The 20,464-nt window shown below is 28.1% G+C and overlaps 2 protein-coding genes across 2 annotated transcripts in view; one reads left to right on the forward strand and one right to left on the reverse strand.

The window, feature by feature from the left end:
- The window catches only part of LOC107450407 (uncharacterized), a 477,566-nt gene that overhangs the window by 126,929 nt on the left and 330,173 nt on the right, over positions 1-20,464 (forward strand). The window lies entirely within an intron of this gene.
- Positions 17,818-20,464, reverse strand: part of LOC107438528 (serine protease 33) — a 47,612-nt gene continuing 44,965 nt past the window's right edge. The window contains exon 8 of the mRNA XM_016050836.3: positions 17,818-18,157. Coding sequence (XP_015906322.2) covers positions 17,987-18,157 — 171 coding nt within the window. The 3' untranslated portion in view covers positions 17,818-17,986. The remainder of the gene's footprint in view (positions 18,158-20,464) is intronic.

A 20,464-nucleotide genomic window follows, 5' to 3' on the forward strand; every position in this document is an offset into this window, starting at 1 on the left:
TAAATTCAAGACTTGAAAGTAATTAATATTTTCTTAATGAATTGCGTCAAGGGGTAGCTTTTTGATTGGTTCTTCGTGACTTGAGAAGTTCAATGAAATAATAAGACAGATCAAAATTAACAAATCTTTAATGAAAGTGGAATGAAATTTAAGGAGACAAGAGATTTACACAATATTCCCCCCATCATTAAACATTAAAAAAAAACTTTATTATATTTGTGCCCGGTTTATGCATGAATTGTAGCAGCTGTATTGTCCACGCGGAAAGAGGAATTAACAAAAATAATTAAATGACAAACAAAATAGACTTACTTTAATTTTGTACCAGACCCTTTACTTGCTACTAACGTGAGTTGTAGAAAATGCATAACTCTTTCCTAAAAATTAAACAATAATTTTAATTTGCTTAAAACAAATGAGTATATTTGCATTATATATTTCTGCCAATTGGATAAATAATGTTACGAGAATAACTAGGCCCATTTGAAAATCGACTTATACTTGTTATTTATTAGTTTCTTTGAAAATTTGTGTTGGTCTTCTTATAAGAGAGAACAGTTTTTAAGACTTTAATCGCGTGAAGAGCAGTTTTTTTCTTTATTTTATTTGATGCAAAATCTATAGTCAAAAGTAGTATCATTTTACTCTATTAGACCAGAAAGAAAAAGAACTAACTACGTAATTTATATTTTCCCAACTATTTAGACAAACAATTCGATATTCAATGTAATAAATTAGTTCGCTTAAATAACTAATTGACTTTTTTCAACAAATATTTCGTATAAATAAGCATTATTTTAAACTTTTCTATTAACATTACAGTTTAAAATTCCTTAATAAATGTATTTTAAAACTAGTAACGAGTTTTTTTTTTTTAAAAGTTATATGGTAAAGTTATATATTAAATTATATGGAAATAAATTTTTTGCTTATGGAGAGTTGAATTTTTTACTTCATACCTTTTAGAAAGAACTGCTTTTCTAGGCATATTACTTAGTTTATGGTTAAACTCTTATAATCGTTGATCAATACGCAGATTTGTAAATTTAAAGTAAAAAAATTCAGAATTGCGACTAAAAATTATTAAATAATTTTTTTTGTTCGTTTCAGTCAAATTCAAAGTGACTTTAATAATAAATAAAATTTAATTATTTCAGAATTAAATTTAATTATTTTAAAATATTTTGTTTATGTTATTTGAAAGATATCTTAGGTACTATTTTATCTGTGAGTCAATAAAAATTTTTTGTAAAAACAATTGGTGGTATTTTTTATGTTTAACGAGAAAATATTTATTTTTTAAAAATAACGTCAACGTATTTTGTAGAAGTAAGGTTATTTGTTTGGAACTTTTTTCGTGTGCTGACGTAAAAATATCTTCCGTGGAAAGCATATCATGGGATAGATTCCCCTTGCAATTGGGTTAACCATGCGAGGTTTTTGTGCCCTTCCTCTCCATTTAAAGCAAATGTGTCTCTATGTAAAAAGTTCTCCACGAAGGCTAGTTTCTACCAGCATCTGAAGCAAGATTTCCCTTGTCTTCAGAGTTGGGTTCAAAATTACAAGACGAATTCAAAACTACAATTGAAAGTCGTATGCTCAAAACTGAGTTGGACGCTCTTTATAATTAAAAATAAAAGTTCAGGCATTAGTTCTAGCAACACTGTTTTGAATTTTATTGCTATTTTTTATGTATAAGTGCATTGTTTTAGTAATGTTTTTGATAAGATATATTAATAGTGTTTGTCTTTTAAAGGCAGGTTAATCAGCCTTTCCTTATAAGATATTCTAAGATATTTTCATCATAAATTTCTACGTTTTAAAACTTTAATCTCCAAACTTACAATTTTTAGTTTTACTCCCCATAAACACTTTTAAACATATTATTAAATTGTCCTTTAATGGCTACTTATTGATAGTATTTTTCATTTTGATTTTTTTCTACATTTTTAAATTCATTGTTCTTTTTCTGCAAGGGATAATAAACGCCACACCTTTAGAAATTTCTATGAATAAAGGGATAAAACAAATATATTTAATTGTCATTATTCCATAGTCAAACAAAAAAGTCAAATAACCATAAATTAGAGGGTATTCAAACTGTTAACTGTGAGGAAAAAACCACTTATTAACTGCTTTTATCTAATACGGTTAAACAGCCAGAATTGTATCGCCCCAACTAGATCCATCTAATGAAACCACTTATAGTTTTTTGCAGATGGGTACATGTTATAGACGAGAGGGCTAATATGTGAATCTCACGGCTGGCAGATCCGATGTTCGTGTCCTAGAGTTGACAGCACAATAAATTCTCCATCTCCTTCAACACAAGAACAGTTTCTAGTGATCTGCTCTCATTTGTTTATGACCCTGGACTATTAGAATGCAATACACGCATAGATTACAACAGCATAAATTTGCTTAAAACGAAAAATTCTAGTATTTCTCATTTCTTACTATAGGTGAACCAACCAGATAAACTAATTAAACCACATTCCCCATTCCACGGTATATATGATAAAACACTACTCAACCACAACCTAACTACAATGCCGAAAAGTCTAGTTCCGATTTTCAGTTAAATTTCTTTTTTACGGTTTTGAAATCATACTATTTGCAAACGGTTTCAAACCCGTTAAGGTGAGAAGTGATCTTTACCGCAAACTTTAGGGTTAATTGGATGGACAGACTGCTGTCAGTTATGTTACCGTAATTTTATAATGAAAACTGTAACAGTGCAGCAATTTTTTTCTTCAATAAACTGGCTTTTTCATCCCCAGGTTCAGACCAGGAGATGATTACTTGAATAATCTAGCCTTAAAACTATGAATTATTTTCAATTTCATGGAATCTTATAAAAAGTATCAGAAATGCATTATTTTGTTATTTTAAAAACAAAATCTGTCAGAAATTTTAGCTTTTTTGGTCACATTATATGTAATTTTTAAACACTTTCTTTTTCTTAATATAATTTCGTTATTGTTCTATTCTACATTAAATTATAGTACAAGCACTTTAAAATGTTTATATCTGCTGTTATTCCATTGAGCTATAGGTATATAAGTTTCTAAATCGTAATTCATATTATTATTTAGAATACTTGTCACTCACACCAACGGCAAAGGGAATAATGTCATCAGGGATTACTATATTCAATCTAGTTAAGTCATAACATATCATTTAGAACAAAGAGGTATAGAACTATTAAGTATCAATTAGAACTACAAATCACGTTAAAAAAAAGCTTGAATTAATTGCCAACGCGTGTTTTATATGCTTAAATATATTCGTTACACAATTTTCTTATCAGACCTACTTAACTATCAGACAAACATGTTTCTCTTGCAATTGTCTTATTGAAATTTTAATGATGTCTTTGTTTAAAACTATTCTTAATCAGCAGGTCATTCAGAAGAAATAAAAAAAAATTTCATTCATATTGAAGCTACTTGATGGATAATAAATGTTTTCTTTACAAAAGACATTTGATTTAAGCAGTAAAATAAATTGTTTTTTAATAATAATAATAATAGCATCAATAATTTGAGTATATTACTGATCATTAAACTGACTTCTATTGAAGTATTATGAATTATCTAAAATTCTATCAAATGAACAAAAATTCATTATTGCAAAAAGTAACAACAATTATTATAGTTCAATTATAGTTCAAGTTTTTATTCAATTAAATTATCATAAACTAACCTTTAATTTACCCAAAAAATAAAAGTAAAATAAATAAATAAATAAATAATGAAGAACTAAGACTTTGAGTACGATTTGCTACAACTTTGTAGAATTGTATTAAAATACTTTTTAAGTGCTAAACATATTAATGGAATCATTGAAATTGGTTTAATTGGAAGTTTTAGGGGGCATAAATACTTAAAGTAAATCTAGTTATTTAAAAATGAACATCAGTTTCAAAACAAAATTTTAAGATCTCTTAAGTCAGAAATCAAAAACTATTCAGAAATATTTTGTTGCTAATCGTTTAAATTTGTGGCAACAATTAAAAAAATACTGCATACTATTTCTACATCATTTATTATTTTAAATTTATGAAACGGATAAGTATCCGTTTCATGATCCGAAAAAAATATTCTGTAACAAATATTAAATATTCTATTTCACTAATCGTAAGGAATTAGCTAATATAAAAAAAACTTACCTTTGGTACTTTCTATCAAAACAGATTAAGTCCTTGGGTTTTTTATAACTTTTATGATGATTTACTATTACAAATTAACATAACACTATAAATTACTAATTAACATATTTTTTTAGCAGATACGTAGTAGTAAATTACATAATATAGACAATAACATGGTTATTGGTTTATATTTTCTAATAAGTCAAAAGAAAATATTTATTAAAACACTTCGTAAGTAAAAGTGCTGTACTGTAGAGCAGAAGTGAAAGTTACTGATCTTAGAAAAGTAACCTCCATTTAAAGTACTGCATATGTGGAGCAGCTAATGTTTTCCTCCGAGATCCCTGTTAGGCCCCATAAGTCGCTCTACTGACCCAAAATGTGCAAAATAACGGGACACTATATTTTCTAAGAGAAAGGTAATTGGTCACATAAAAGCTTATATGAAAAGTTTTACCTTATAGTCAATCAAAAAAATCAAATTATTGATAGTAATACCTATAGAATATATTTTATTAGTTTTTTTCTCCGTTCTTTTTCAAAAACCGCAGTATCTTACAATTAGACGTGGGTGTTAAAATATGGACGTAATAATAAATAGACGTAAGAGACTTGAACTCTATACATTAAACAATCCGTTTTACTTTATTCGCAATTATAGAAGCTATCTCGAGTTGCACGACAAGAAATCTAAAAATAAGTAATCTTTTTTCCTTTAAAGATACCGCGTATTTTCCTCCAAAAACTGTATTGAAATGTTACAAAAAACAGAAAATACAAATTGTTTTAGTTAATGGTAAGTTAAGTCTACTAATTAAGCCTAAAGTTTTGAATTTGACTATATCAGAGGATGTGGTTTTAAAATTACAAACATTTATTTTATACCAGTTTTACTTTTGAAAATTTCGCACATCCATGTTGCGCTGTTGAAAAAAATGTATGGTTAAAATTACCAGAATATGTTATAATGTATCGTGTTTCTTTGAACACCAAAAATCACTGAAGCACTTTGGTAAAATTAGTAATAAAATATTGTTTTATAATATGTGGTATTTTATCATGATACTTTAGAGCATGGTATAAAAGCCCTTATTTGGCTAAATTTATTTTTCACTTTAGTATTTTTTACTCTATTCATAGTATTATCTACTCAACTCAATTGCTATTTTTTACTCAACTCATAGAATTATAATTTTCAAAACAAGAATTTACTTTAAGCTGTTAAAAAAAGTTAATAAATAAATGGTTTAAATACCGTACATTTTGGTTTAATCACCAGAATTATGTTTTTTTAATTTTTTTTTTACCAAAAATGTAATTACCATACAGTACGGTAATTTGACCTGAATTATTTCTGCATGGGGGAAATGTGTGACATTTATAGTCTCGAAAAAACCTTCTTTTGTTTGCTCACGCTGTTTCTTTTATGCATTTTTATGCCAATAATATAAGGGCACCTGAAAAATATCGTATTTTCTTAGAGTTATATGTTACGATTTGGAATGTTGTACATTTTAATTGACAAATTCCATTAGCCAATTTGTATTAAACAAGTTAAAAAATAGATTGTATATTTCTATTTAAATTTTGCAATAAGATCCTATAACATTAAAAAATTATAGCAACAAAGAAGTTTATATTTTATATCAAAATTAATGAATAAGTGAAAGAAAAGAAAATCTTATTTATTTTGAGTCCTTTCCCTTTGTCATCGATTTATTTTTTAAAAGAGTAGTAAGAAAGTATGCACTGAGAGAAAAAGTACGACCAAAACTACCAGAATATGGTAAAATTTTTCGTGTTTTTGTTTTTATGTGAACATAAAAAAAATCTAATATGAATTATTTAACTAAATTTGAATTCTTACTGATGAAATGTATTTACAATATATACAATATATACACCGAAGAGCCATTACATTATGACCACCCTGCTAATAACATGTAGGACCACCTTTCGCCCTCAAAACTGCACCCGCTGTGGCATTGATTCCACAAGGTGCTGATAGGGAGTCTGAGGTATATGGTACCAGGCGCTCACCAACTGGTCCTGCAATTCCCTCTCATTGCGAGGGAGTGGCGTGGCAGCCCGAATTTGGTTTTCCATGTGCTCCACAAATGCTCTATTGGATGAAGGTCAGGTGAATTTGGGGGCCAAGACATGACTTGAAAGTCTGTGGAATGTTCCTCGACGATTCGACCCTTATGACATGGTGCATTATCCTGTTGGTAAACACCACCCCCCGCAGGAAAAACTGTTGCCATGAATGGGTGAACCTGGTCTGCAACTATGTTCAAGCAGCTTACAGACGTCAGGGATTGTTCTTTGAGGATTATGGGTCCTAATGTGCCCGTTGAAAACATTGTTCCTGGGTGAGAAACCATGAAAACATGGGCGAGCCCATTGTTATAGATGAGGGTGATCATAATGTAATGGCTCTTCGGTGTGTATATATACATAGACTTTATTTTTAGTGTCACATTTTAAATCATTAAATTAATATATTTTTCTAACGCACTACATTGTAAAAATTTTTGTGTATAGTTACTATCATTTTCGGTGTAGAAATAAACGAAATACATTTCCTACATTTTAGGTTTTGAGATAAACGAAGAAATGCAGTTATCTTGCTAAAAATTATTTAACATTGACGAAATAATGCTTGTTTAAATGAATTAGTTTAATTATATTTCCCCGATAGCAAAAATTCTCCATCACGGCTGAGGATGCTCAAGGTTATCAAAGCACCTGCCGATTATTTTTCAACTCAGAACTAAAACAAATTGTCAGAGTATCTGAAGAATTTTTTTCTCTTTTATATTTAAAAAACAAACCTACAGAAAAAATCTTTAATTACTACTATTTGTTTTAAGTACTTAACAAAATTTATGGAAAATCTGCAGATAAAGAAACAAGCGAAAAATGATGCCTTTCGAAATTTCCACTTTAATGAAATGGAATTTCGAAAAATAAATAGTTTAAATGACAAGAAAAATTTTATCAGAAATTTCTAATTTCCGAAAACTTTAATTCCTTGCATTTATAGACTGAAAACGGACTTATTCCAATTTTCCCATTGATTTGAAATAGTGTAGAATTTTTTAATTAAATAACAAATTTTTATTTTTTTAGTATAATTTTGATCTACTCTATATGTTTAGCTTTGCGATACACATGTTAGGTTAAGCCTAATTTTTACAATAATAGCTTCGGTTTGAATGTGTTAGAGCTACAGACAAATTTGAATTTATGAAAATAGTTCTACAGATTGGCTCTGAGAATTCTGCTACCGACTTCATTACTAAAAATGTGCTTATTTTAATAAACAATATGTTTTTGCAATGAAGTTATGAATTGATTCTAATGCACATGAAAATATGTGTTACCAGTAAACAAACAAACAAAAAATGAACAAATAAATAAAAAAAACTATAACAGGTAAATGTAAATTAGAAATGTGACTAGATGCACCGTATAAATTTAGCTTTCCACAACAATAAAATGGCGGAAACTGTATACCAAAAGCCTTTAGAATACATTTATTTTGTTGAAAATTTCATTTTTACTTATTTTAATTCAAATAATGATAAACTATTTGAAAAGACATTCAAAACGTATTAGTGCTTTCTAGTGCACGTTAGTTAAGAAACAATATAAATATATATATATATATACATATATATATATATATTCTTATAAAAAATAAGATATTTCAGAAAACCAAGGGAGGAATACAGCTTCAACTTTGAAATAAATTATTAGCTTCTTAGAGATAAAGTAAATTTCTTGCGGTTATATTTAAATGATATGTGTTATCCTAAGGGTAAGTCCAGGTGAGATGGCCAGTTTAACAGTTTAAATAACTCCGATATTTGTTAGTATATTTCAGCAGATGCAGTTTCACAGTTAGTTATATAACTTGTTTTTCAATTTGGTCAAAAAGTTGCTTTTCGGGACAGCAAAACCATGTAAATTTTTAACTCGTATTCAATTTAGGGGTCAAAAATTCTTTTGAGAGTCCAGTATTTTGTGGTTTTTCAACACGTAGAAAAATATATACATATAAGTTAAAAATATGGAGAAAATGTGGGAAAATAATAAAGATTAATTGAAAAAAGAAAAGAAAAATTATCAAAATAAAATATTTTTAAAAATATTTAAAAAAAAAATATATTTAAAAGCCGGAGAACAGAAAAATGAAAAGACATAATCTCTTCATAAGTTCCCACGATTATATCCGCAATATAGCCAAAGCTAATGTATAGATAATTATCAAAGTTAATAACAAAATTTAAAATTAAATAATTTTTCTTTCTCTCTTTTCCTTAAAATATTTATTAATTTCCGTGTTTTCTCCATATTTTGAACTTATTTTCTGAGTTATATACTTGCAACTATATACTTGCAACTTATGCGCAATAAATAAAGCTTACTGCACACCCTAATTAAACTCGAAAATATATTTTAGCATTTTTTAACTATAAAAACAGTCTAATTGTTACTAAAATAATCTGTCAGTTTATTGGAATTATATGTGTACTAAGAAGTATTAAATAAAAAAAAGCAGCTTGAAAAATTTTTTACCATTTCATAATATTTAAAATAATTAGCAATAATTGATTTTGCAAATCAAGGAAATTTGAAAAATGATTAATAATTGTTTCCAATAGATCTAAATAACTGCAAATAATTACAAATTGTAAAAATTATTGTTTGGAAGTAAGCCGTGCTTGGAAGATTTTCGATTTAACGTTGACAAAAAAACACCGATTTCAGAAACATAATGCTAAACATCATATTTCCCCCTTATTTTGATCTAAATTATCACAAAATAATGAAAAAGAATGAAAAAATATGTATAATAAAGATTGCGCGTCAAAAGGTTAGGGCGGATATACTGTCCACTTTTTGCTTCCTGAGTAAAAAGTAAATGCATATAATGGTAGAATGACGTTACTAATTCGGTGGCCATCTCCTTTTCAACTTTCGGAGAAGGAGACCTAAAATAGAGGAATGATTACCATTTTTTTATTAATGCATATGGACATGACACATCAGGAATGGTAGAGTCCTTAAAAAGTTTAAAATTGGTAAAATAGATAGTGAAATAAGACGTATTTTAGTCAATTCTTAGTTTAGAAATTTCGTACTGTTCACGACACTTAATTTTTTAAAATAAGTAAATATGGTGACAAAATCTTTGGTTTCATTAATGGTTTCAGTTTGGTTTGGTTCTGAAACTTTAAGATAAGAGTTTGTGAAAATAAATCCTTAACTTTCCTAATTACTAAAATGATGAAACCACTTTTTTTAATTTTTTAAGAACAGTGCAAAATTATGCATATCACATTCCGATTCTACAGATCTAACATATTATCCCATAGAACCCTATAACCTACTTAACAGAACCCTACAAATCATCCGATTTTACAGACTTGAAATTTGATGAATCACTGTATTAACTGTGGAGAAGAATACAATACCAGAACAAAAAATGACAATTAGATAAGGTGTGTAAGGTGCATACAGTGGCTCCATTAAACATGTACAAATTTTAAAAGCCTTTGCCAAAAATGTGTTATGATGGATTGAATCTATTTAGTAGATTTTGTTTATTAGATTCGTTTTACTTATTTTTCGTGATAAAATCCCTTCTTCACAAATTATCTTAAGTTAGTTATTTTTAAAGTTTTTCAAGGTTAACTGTATGAAACGTGCTATTTTTCATATTGTAATTTCACTTTTCTTTTAAAATATTTGATGTCCTTCTCCTCTCCATATTTGGGAAAGATGGCCACATGTAAGTTTATTTTCGAATATTTTTTTTCATATTTTGTTCTCAATATTCCATTAGTTTTGCTCAAAATATGTTAAGCATGTATGAAAAATGAAAAATAGAGATACAAGAATATATGCATATTCTTGTATCTTTATTTTTAGTACTTTTATTTCAATTTCAAAAAAGACTATGATCATTTATCCTAGACTTACCCTATATTATTTAAGTTTGTGCAATTTAAGAAATTATACATACAAAACTAAAAAAATCCATGCTGTTAACCATGTGGAGTTATTCGGTTAACACGATTTTCAACAGTAATATGATTTTTTAACTGGCATCAAATTATCGTTTAGCGTTAAATTTAGTAAAAAAGTTAGGATTTTAGGGTTAAGTTAACCAAGTAATTTTTTAGTGTTACGTTAATTTCTGCAAACTTCTACAATTCCAGCAATACTTTATTATTTTGTTGCTTCATATTTTAGAAAAATGCACCTCAATAACAGATTATATTTAATATCTTAAAATACTTGATATTTCCATTAAGATAAAAAAAATCCATCACAGAAAGCTCAATGAGATCTTTTTATAAAATATCAGCAGGATTTTAAATGTAAATTGTATTGACTCATTTCCTTTTTTTCATATTTAACGGAAACAAACCTTAATTCTATATTAAATATCATCAATTTTACGATTAGTGGTTTTTACATCCTTCTTGACTGTAGTGCGTATTTCATAACATAGCCTAGAAACATTTTTACTATAACCTTTCTTGCGGAAACAATAAGTGGCTATTTTCGCCTTTACCTAAATATCGAAGATTTCAAAGAATTCTAAGATGTTAATCTTATTATTTATAAAATTGTTATGATTTAAAATCATCAGAGAATAATAAAATTATGGGTTGTAATGCTTTTAAAAAAGTCAAGAAGGATGGAAGAAAATATTTTGATTGTTTCAAATAAACATTTGTGTAACTTTTTTTTCTCTAATTTGATTAAAATCATGTTTATTCATTTTTAATTCAAAACTTGTTGGTAAATTTAATGTAATTTTTATTTTTAAATTGGAGAATGAAAGTGTAGAAACTTCCCTGTTATAGACTTGCTAAAAATCAATGCTTTTTCTAGACACTGCGCAGTTTTGTACTTACGTGCATATTTGTTTAACTCTGTGCATATTTGTTTAAACTAAGTTCAGGTTTCTTTTTGTTACCTACAACATTATAATTGAAAAGATATCATACCAATACTTCTGATACAAATATACACAAGAAATCAAATATACTGATTTAAATACACTCTATAACAAAAAAATCGACGCACCAAGAAGGAGTTGTCCGATTAATACGAAAATTGGTGGATAGAAAGACAATGTACAGAATAGTAAATGATTAAAATTTCAGAACAATTGAATAATTTATTGCAGAGTTACAGTAACAAGTTTAATAAGGTGCTGACCCGCCTCTAGCCTGGATACAAGCTGCCACACGGCGTGGCATAGACCGATAAAGCTCCCGGATGGTCTCTTGCGGTATTTCTTGCCAAATTCGATCCAATTGTCGAACGCGGTCATCAACATTCCGTGCCAGATGCAATCGCCTTCCCATCATATCCCAGGCGTGCTCGATGGGAGAGAGATCTGGTGATCTGGCAGGCCAAGGAAGAGTTTGACAAGCTTGCAGACAGTTCATAGCAACACGTGCCGTATGTGGTCTGGCATTGTCCTGCTGAAAAACCAGCCCAGGGCGCTGCAAAAGGAACGGTAGCAAAACAGGTCTTAGGATGTCGTCGACGTACCGCTGTGCAGTAAGTGTACCTCTAATGACGACCAAAGGGGTCCGGCTGTCAAAGGAAATGGCACCCCAGACCATAATGCCTTGTTGAGGGCCGGTGTGGCGTGCAATAGTGAAGGCAGGATCCCCCCTCTGCCCTGTGCGTCTCCAAACACGTCTTCGATGATCGTCAGGACACAGTTGGAAGCGGGATTCGTCGCTAAAGACTATACGTCCCCAGTCGGCATCATTCCAGCTATATCTGTTCAAAACATTCATGCATACGAAATTTCAAAGCAATCGGATGATTGTTTCTTGGTGCGTCGATTTTTTTGTTATAAAGTGTATATTATTAATATATTATGAATAATACAATTATCGTGTTTCTGCAAAAAAGAAAAATGCTGATTGTGAAATGTAAGTGCTAATTGTTTCCTAATTTGACTAATATCATGTTTATTGATTTTAAATTCCTAATTTGCGGGTCAATTTAACATAATTTGCATTTTTCAAAGAGAGAATAAACGAGTAGAAGCGTCCCAGTTATGGTCCTGCTAAATGGCAAGAACTTTTCCAGACGCTGCGCAGATTTGTACTTACATGCATATTTGTTTAACTATGTGCATATTTGCTTAAACTAAGTGCAAGTTTCTTTATGTTACCTACAGAATTGTAATTGAAAAAATATTATACCAATAATTTTGAAATAAATATACACAAGGAATCAGTTATACTGATTGAAATATATTATTAATATATCGCTCATGGGCTGCAATAGTGGCACAATTAAAAAAGCACGCATTTTGGACTAAGAACAGGTGTAAGTAGAAAATACACACTCTTTTCATCAGCAATACTAGCACAACTCATAATTCAACTTGAACGTAATCTTCGTTTAAGCAAACTAAAGCATTTTTTATGCATTTACCTTAGCAATGAAAACTTTAAACACACTTATCTCAAAACATGATTTTCTAAGTTGTACCGCTATTGCAGCCGATGAGCGAAATTATGATTGACATAATTATCGTGTTTCTGCAAAAAAAAAATTCTATTTTAAGAAAAGAACGCTTCCAATCAAATCGCAGCAAAGAAAATTGACATAAGAGGAGAAGAGAATTTGTTAATTTTCGTAGAATTTGTAATAGAATAGACAGGAGAAGTTACACATTTTTAACTTATGGCAAGAATTAAAGACGGGATTTAGTTAATAAGTTTGTAAAGACCATCGAATATTTTGGGTTAGTGAAAAATAGCTTATATCATTAACAGTAAAGCTGTAAGTAATTCATTGAATATTTTTTAAAAAATAGTTCAGTTGTTACAAAAAGTACTTTTTCATTTAATTACTAATTGGTTTTTTGTTTCTGAGTTAAATTGTAAAAAAACACCTAAAGATTTCGTTTCTCGACAAACATTTTAAATACGAATATTTCTTCTGGTATCAAGTGTAGAATGTCATATATCCAAATTTTCCTATATCTTTTTAAATAATTTCTGAGATACGACGCATATATGCGTTTTAAGAAAACAACTGAAATATCTAATTATAATTCAATAGAGAACTATAATTCATACCATCTGTTACATAGTTTTTATCATTTAAAAAAGTAGCTCTTATTTTACTTAAGGTAGGAAAGTAAGTTTTGCATTGCAAATTAACACTGATTATTGATTAGTGTTATCAAACTAGTTTTGACGATTAAAAACTTCACACGCTTTCGTTACTAAATCATTCGAAACTTGACTAATAAGTTTTGTTCTACAATGGCACAGTTAAAAAATACCCTAAAAATTTTAAAAGTTTTTTTAAAAAAAATAAATTATTATGATATTTTATATAAGTTGTTATTAAACTATTTCTATTATACGGCGATAATTCAATGCAACTATTGGGCCAAAAATTCTTCTTAAATTCAAAAGTTGTCCAAGAATAAATGGATTAACTTTTTCTAGATGGCAGCACATCGCAATGTTCAGATAAGTGTGAAAGAAAAAATAACATACTATCATCTATTTTATTATTTTTTAAATTATATTTTAATTAATTAATTATTTATATCTCCAAAGTATTAAAATCCATTTTAATATGCCATGAGAAATTACTATAGTTAAAGTTCTGCTGGATGAATTTTCCGTTTCATTTAGTGCATGAAGACCCAAAAAGTGCAAAGAAAAAATTTTGCAATGCTTTTCACCATTCTGTCAATACTAGTCTTTTATTTTTTATAGTGTAATTTACAGGTTTGGAGAGGCATCTAGTTTAGTTTCGGAATTGTTCTTAGTGTAAGCTGAAAAGTATAAAATAATCTGAATTTTAGTTTCAGTTCACACAAATGAAAAAGAAGAACTGTTACAAGTATTGACAATACTTATCAGAAGAACAGAATCTGTGGCATTGATCTTTTTCATTTTTATTCAGTATAATGTTCTAAGGATATATATATATATATATTTANTATATATATATATATATATAAATTTGTTATACTGTAAGAAATTCCGCATCAAATTGTGGTATGAAGTACCGGCACTTTGGATGCATCTTGCGTAAAAACTTACGGTACTTAACGCTGTAAAATTTACGGTATAGCAGATTTTATGTTTTGAAACATGTTCTGGTAAAAATGGATTTTGATTTAAAAAGTACCGGCACCTTGAGAGCCGGTACCTTATACTGTTATTTGATTCGGAATTTACTTAAATAATTTCTTAATAATAACAAATAAAGTAAATTTTATAAATGCAATAAACGGTTTCATATACCATTGGCTAAAATAAGTCCTGTTTCTTGGAACCCCAGTGCTCTTATTGGGAACCGCCGCTACCTTAGAGCATGGCATATAAATCATTTAATCTGTTAAATTTATTTTTCAGTATTGTATTTATTACTAAATATGTGGTAATAAGGATTCTAATTTTGAAAAGCAGAATTTCTGGTAAAGCGTTACCAATGATCAGAAAAATTACCAAATAAATGGTTTAAATATGGAATATTTTAGTTTTATTAACCAGAATAATGCTTATTTTTACTAGAAATTTTAAGGTAATTTTACCATAATTGTTTTCTTCGTGTAGAAGGCTCTAATATAACAAAGAATTGATGAATAATTTCTTTAATCCTTGTTAGTACGCATTGCAAGGAAAGCAATGCAAAATTTTCTAAATTTTTCTCTTTTCGTTTTCTTTTTATTTGTTTGGTAGGGACATACAAAGGAAGTGTGCTTAATTTTATTAAATGCGTTTTAATTAACACTCAACGAAAATACACATTATGCTGCAAACAGTTTTATGGAAGGAGTACTAAGTATAGAAGAGAATAGAAGAAGTCCATGTGTTCTTTGCTAAATTTTTTGCAATGACATAATTTAAAAGAAAGATGTGTTAGCTACTAAAAAAGTTTAAGGAATCCGTGTTTTCTTGTTATACTCCAGTCTTTTTCCTTTTTTTAAAATATTTTTCACAGTGAGAGATGAGAGTGGATATTTTCAGACTATCTCAATAATTTAAAATTGAGCTAAAGCGCCTTTCTAAATTATAATGGTATAAAATCATATTAAGGAAAACTGATCTAATTCACAGTTAAAAAAATAAAGCAAAATTTTATTCGTCTACGTAAAGCATATTTTGTATACAAAATGAAAAACAACTACATTGTGACTGCAAACATATTTATAAAGACATTATATAAATTGGAACCATGGTGATTCAGGGGATAAAGCGTTCCTTCTTGCAATGCAAATACAGGTTACTTCCAGCCAACGCCCTCCACGAAGGCAAAATATTTCTCCCAACGCTTGATCCAGGAGTTTCTTTGTCTTCTGGATTCGGCTCAGAATTATAAAGCTATGAAGTTGAACATTTGTGGTCGTAAACCCAAAATTGAGTCTACTGTTCAACGACGTTTATAAAATTATAAAATGAAATAAAATATGTAACTGAATCTAAAATCAATGTTTGATAGGATTTAATGCTATCCAAAAAATAAATACAATAAACTAGTTTGAATTTATGATGCTATGATACATAAAATTTAAAAACAAAACATTTTAATAAATATAAATACAATATAATAAATATTATACCTTAAATATATATATAGCATAAGCCTCCAAACCAAATGATCTTTCATATTACTAACATGATTATTTATTATTAGTTAGTTCATATTAATTAGTAGAACAATTTATATTAGTTGAAGTTGAAAACAAGATGGATTTTTTTGTCTTATATAAATAACTTAAATACTTAATAATCTGAGCTAATATTGCATCATTTATTTTAATCTATTGCATTGATCTATCAGAAATAATGCAAGAAATAGGTTACAAAATTATGAATTCAAGATATAAAATTTAATGATAATCTAATAATTTTTTGTACTACTGTCACCATTTCATTGCTTGTTTAAACAATTTAATTATGCATTTGTGTATGATATGATGATAAGCAATATTTACTGAAAAAAGAAAATTATAGTACAGATGGAAAAGATCCATGAAAATTCCGTTATTTGAAATAAAATATGAACTTAATAATTATTCAGTTGTTAACTTTCGATTTTACGAAAAGAAAATTCAAAAATAATTCAAATAATGATTCAAAAATAATTCAAAATTCAAAAATAATTAAAGTAACTAAAACTGTAAATTACCACATCAAAAACGATTCTATACTCTTAGGATTAAAAATAATTTTTAACACTTTTTGTTAATTATTTTATAATAATCCTATAAGAGAAAAGGAGAAAATATCATTCTATTATAAAAAAATAGCTATGATAAAACAATTTTTTCGCATCATCATGGTTAAAAAATATACACTCTAACATTAATATGCTCTTCTTTTGTTCTCTTGTCACCCTTTCATTGCCTGCTTAAGCAATTAAATCATATTTTTTTGCATCATACATGCATTTCAAATATTTATTAACAAAAAGAAATTTAATTTACTAAGTGCAAGAATGTATAAAAATTCTTTCGTTATAAACAAAAATAAGAATTTAAAAATTATTTACATTTAAACTTTGAATTATGCGTAATGTCCTTATAATCCAAATGAAACTATAATATGAATCACTTCTTAAGATTTAAGGTAATTTTTAATACTATTTGTCAAATATTTTTAAATAATCTTATAAAAAAGGGCAATAAAATTATTTTATTATAAAAGACAATTAACTATAACACAAAATTTTTTTTTACAAAATAATGCTTTAAAAATATACACTTTGAAATCAATGTGTTCATCTTTTGTAATAATGTCTCCCTGCCATTGCATGTTTAAGCAATTTAATCATACTTTTGTGCATCATATATTTGCATTATTTAATGAAATACAAAAAGGCTCTTACAAAATGAAGCAATGTATAAAAATTCTTTTGTTTTATGCAAAAATAAGAACTTAAAAATTATTTACATTTCAACTTTGAATTTTACGTAAAATTCTTATAATCTAATTAATAATTTGTTGATACTATATATTACCCCAACACAAAAAAAATTATATTCTTAGGCATTAAGATATTTTTTAATCTATTTGTCAAATATTTTGTAATAATCGTTCAAGAGAAAAAGGAAAATAGTATGATTTTATAATGAAAGAAATTAACTATACAACAATTCTTTTTACAAAATAATGTATTAAAAATATACACTATGAAATCAATGCGTTTATCTTTTGTAATAATGTCGCCCTGTCATTTCATGTTTAAGCAATTCAATCATACTTTTGTGCATCATATATTTGCAATATTTATTGAAATAAAAAGAAATTGTCTTTGAAAATGAAAAGAATGCATAAAAATTCTTTTGTTTAAGACAAAAATATGAATTTGATAATTATCTAGATTTTAACTATTGATTCATCAAAAACCCTTGAAATAAAAATAATATTTAATAGAAACCATAAACTACCCAATCAAAATTTTTTTTATATTTTTAAGAATAAAAAGAACTTTTAATACTACTTGTCAATTCCATTCAATTAATCCTGGGAGAAAAAAATAAAACAAATATAATTTTACAATAAAAGACAATTGACTATGAGAAATTTTTTTTTACAATACAGTGTTTCAAAAATATGTACTACAGAAGTAATGTGTTCATATTTTGTACTAATAACGTCATTTCATTGTATGTTTAAGCAATTTAATTATACATTTGTGCTTTATACATTTGCAGTAATTACTGAAATAAAAAAATAGATTTAACACTAACGTAATCACAACTATATACAATTTTCTAAATTTGTAAAAGTTCTCCTGCATGTTTGAGTTTTAGGACACTTTAGGTAATTTAATATTTTTTGAAATCCAGTCAACTGTAAATGATACTCTGTGATATATTCCAGGCTGCCTCCATTGAGCACAGCCAAATCCAGCTGATATGATGCCCGCTAATGTCCATCTTCCATCCAAATAAACTATTAAAGGTCCTCCAGAATCTCCCTATTATAAAGAAATCACAATTAACACTTTCATCTAATCAGGAAATGAATTCAATTTACTGAAAACAAAAGTGATAAAGAAGTAAATTAACAATTAAAACATTGAATCAAAATGAAAAAGCACCTAAAGCTGCTAAAACCAAATTTGCTTTATATTAATTTAGATATTCAAATAAACAATAAAAGCAGGAAAAAGTAATATAAAGCAATAAAAAAAATATGTGTTTGCAAGACAGCACTAGGCATTGTCAGTTTCAGGTTTGGCTTTTCCACTGACAACAGAAAGGCTCCTGCGTGTTTGTAGGCAGTGTGTACCCTGAAGAAGTGTGTCTTGCAAACACACATTTCTTTTATTTTATTGCTTTTTATTACTTTTTCCTGCTTTTATTGTCTGTTTGAATATCTAAATTAACACTGCTATTAATGTAGCACAGCTGTATATACTTTTAAGGATTGTATGATATATAAAATGTTAGAATTGCAGGTTTTATATGTTTCACCAGACATAAGTGATAAGTGTTTCGACGGTAGGTGGCAGTATATATGCTTAAAAAAATTTAGGTAAAAGAGTGATAAGAGTCCTTGCATCTCAATGTGACAGTGTACAGCAACGAAATGATTCTCCACGTAGCAAAAATTGTGATTATAAATTTGATACATAAACGTGTCCCTTTCATTTAATGAGATCCCGCTATGATCATTAATACCAAATAAGGGAATCAAGTTGAGGTTTTTTTAAAATTCATTTCTTTTTTATAACCGTCGTTGAACAGCTGACGCAATTTTTGGGTTCACGACTACTAATGTTCAACTCCGTAGCCTTGTAATTTTGACCCAATCTAGAAGACAAGGGACCTCCCGGATCAAGAATTGGGAGAAATATGCCTTCGTGGAGGACTTTTTGATGGAAAGACCACGAAAGCTTCCTACAGTTAGCCTGACGGACAGGGATCCATGATCCGTCTACCGCTGAGGATATTTCCCGTCAGCACTGTGGTCGGAGCAAGCCGGATGCGTATTTCGAATCGAACAGCCATCGCTGGGATTCAAGCCCGGTTCACCTCATTGGAAGGCGAACGCTCTATCCCCTGAGCCATCGTGGCTCAAGGTGAGTTATTTATCTTTTAAATAGTTTTGAAGCGAAGTTTTGATTTTTTTTCCAGGACCAATTATTTTCAGTAAAATGAAAATGATCATATTATGAGCACTTGAAGAGTCCTTATATGCTAACTTTAAAGAAGAAAAAACCCTTCTACTTAGTAAAAACCAGTTACCATGTCGAAAGCAGAAGTACCCAAATCTAAACCCATAACAAAAATAATAACAAATAACTCAACTGTCCTTCAGTAATCAACACTATCTGCTCCCTATTTTTTCTGGCTACGGAACCCTTAATGATTGATCTTCTTTTGGTGATTGATTTTTAAAAAAATAAAGTTCATTAGCAATTTCCAAAAATTGTCTGAATAATAATAATAGTCTTAAGACAAGAAGTGATGTTAGGCAGTTTAATTCATAGGTCAATAAGAAGCTTCTAATCTAGTTCTGATTTCGTTTTTGTTGTTATGTATAAACTGAAACTGATTGAAATAAGGTGAATTATCGTTTGAATTTAAATAAAAACAAAAAAGAACCATTACAAATATTGATTTATAATATTGATTATTTTTGATTACTTAATTAATTTTGTCATCGTTTTATCAGTAATAGTCTTAAGAGTAGGAATTATGTTTGACAGTTTAATTCACAGGTCAAGTACAAACATCTAATCTAGCTCCAAATTTGTTTTTGCTATAATACTTAAACTGACAATGATTGAAATAAGCTAAATTATTGTTTTCATTTAAATAAAAAAACCGTTCTAAACATTGAGAATGATTATCAGAGAAATAAATTCTTTTTTGATGAATTGGGTTATTTTCTTTTGAACGGAAAAGTTTAATGGGAAATACTAGTGAAATTATTATTATTTTTAAATAATACAATCTTTTTCGTTGACAGTTTGCTTAAACAGTTTCATAAAAATAACCGTCGTTTAATTTTTATTTTATTCACAGAGCTTTCAACTTTAATCCATTATTAATATTAAATTGAATAAATATGAATTTTCAAAGAGTTAAAATTGTCAATAACCGTCTCAAATTAGCAAATTAGCGTAACTTAAAATTTTATCAACACGAAGTGTTTACTTCAATTGAATTGCTAATATTTTATACATGTTTTCGCCTTCAGAACACCTGACAATTACAAAAAAATAAAATTAATGACAAATATACATCAGATAGTTAATAAAAAAAAATCATTTAAA

Source organism: Parasteatoda tepidariorum, chromosome X1 (assembly GCF_043381705.1).
Source record: "Parasteatoda tepidariorum isolate YZ-2023 chromosome X1, CAS_Ptep_4.0, whole genome shotgun sequence".
In the NCBI taxonomy this organism is placed as follows: domain Eukaryota; kingdom Metazoa; phylum Arthropoda; class Arachnida; order Araneae; family Theridiidae; genus Parasteatoda; species Parasteatoda tepidariorum.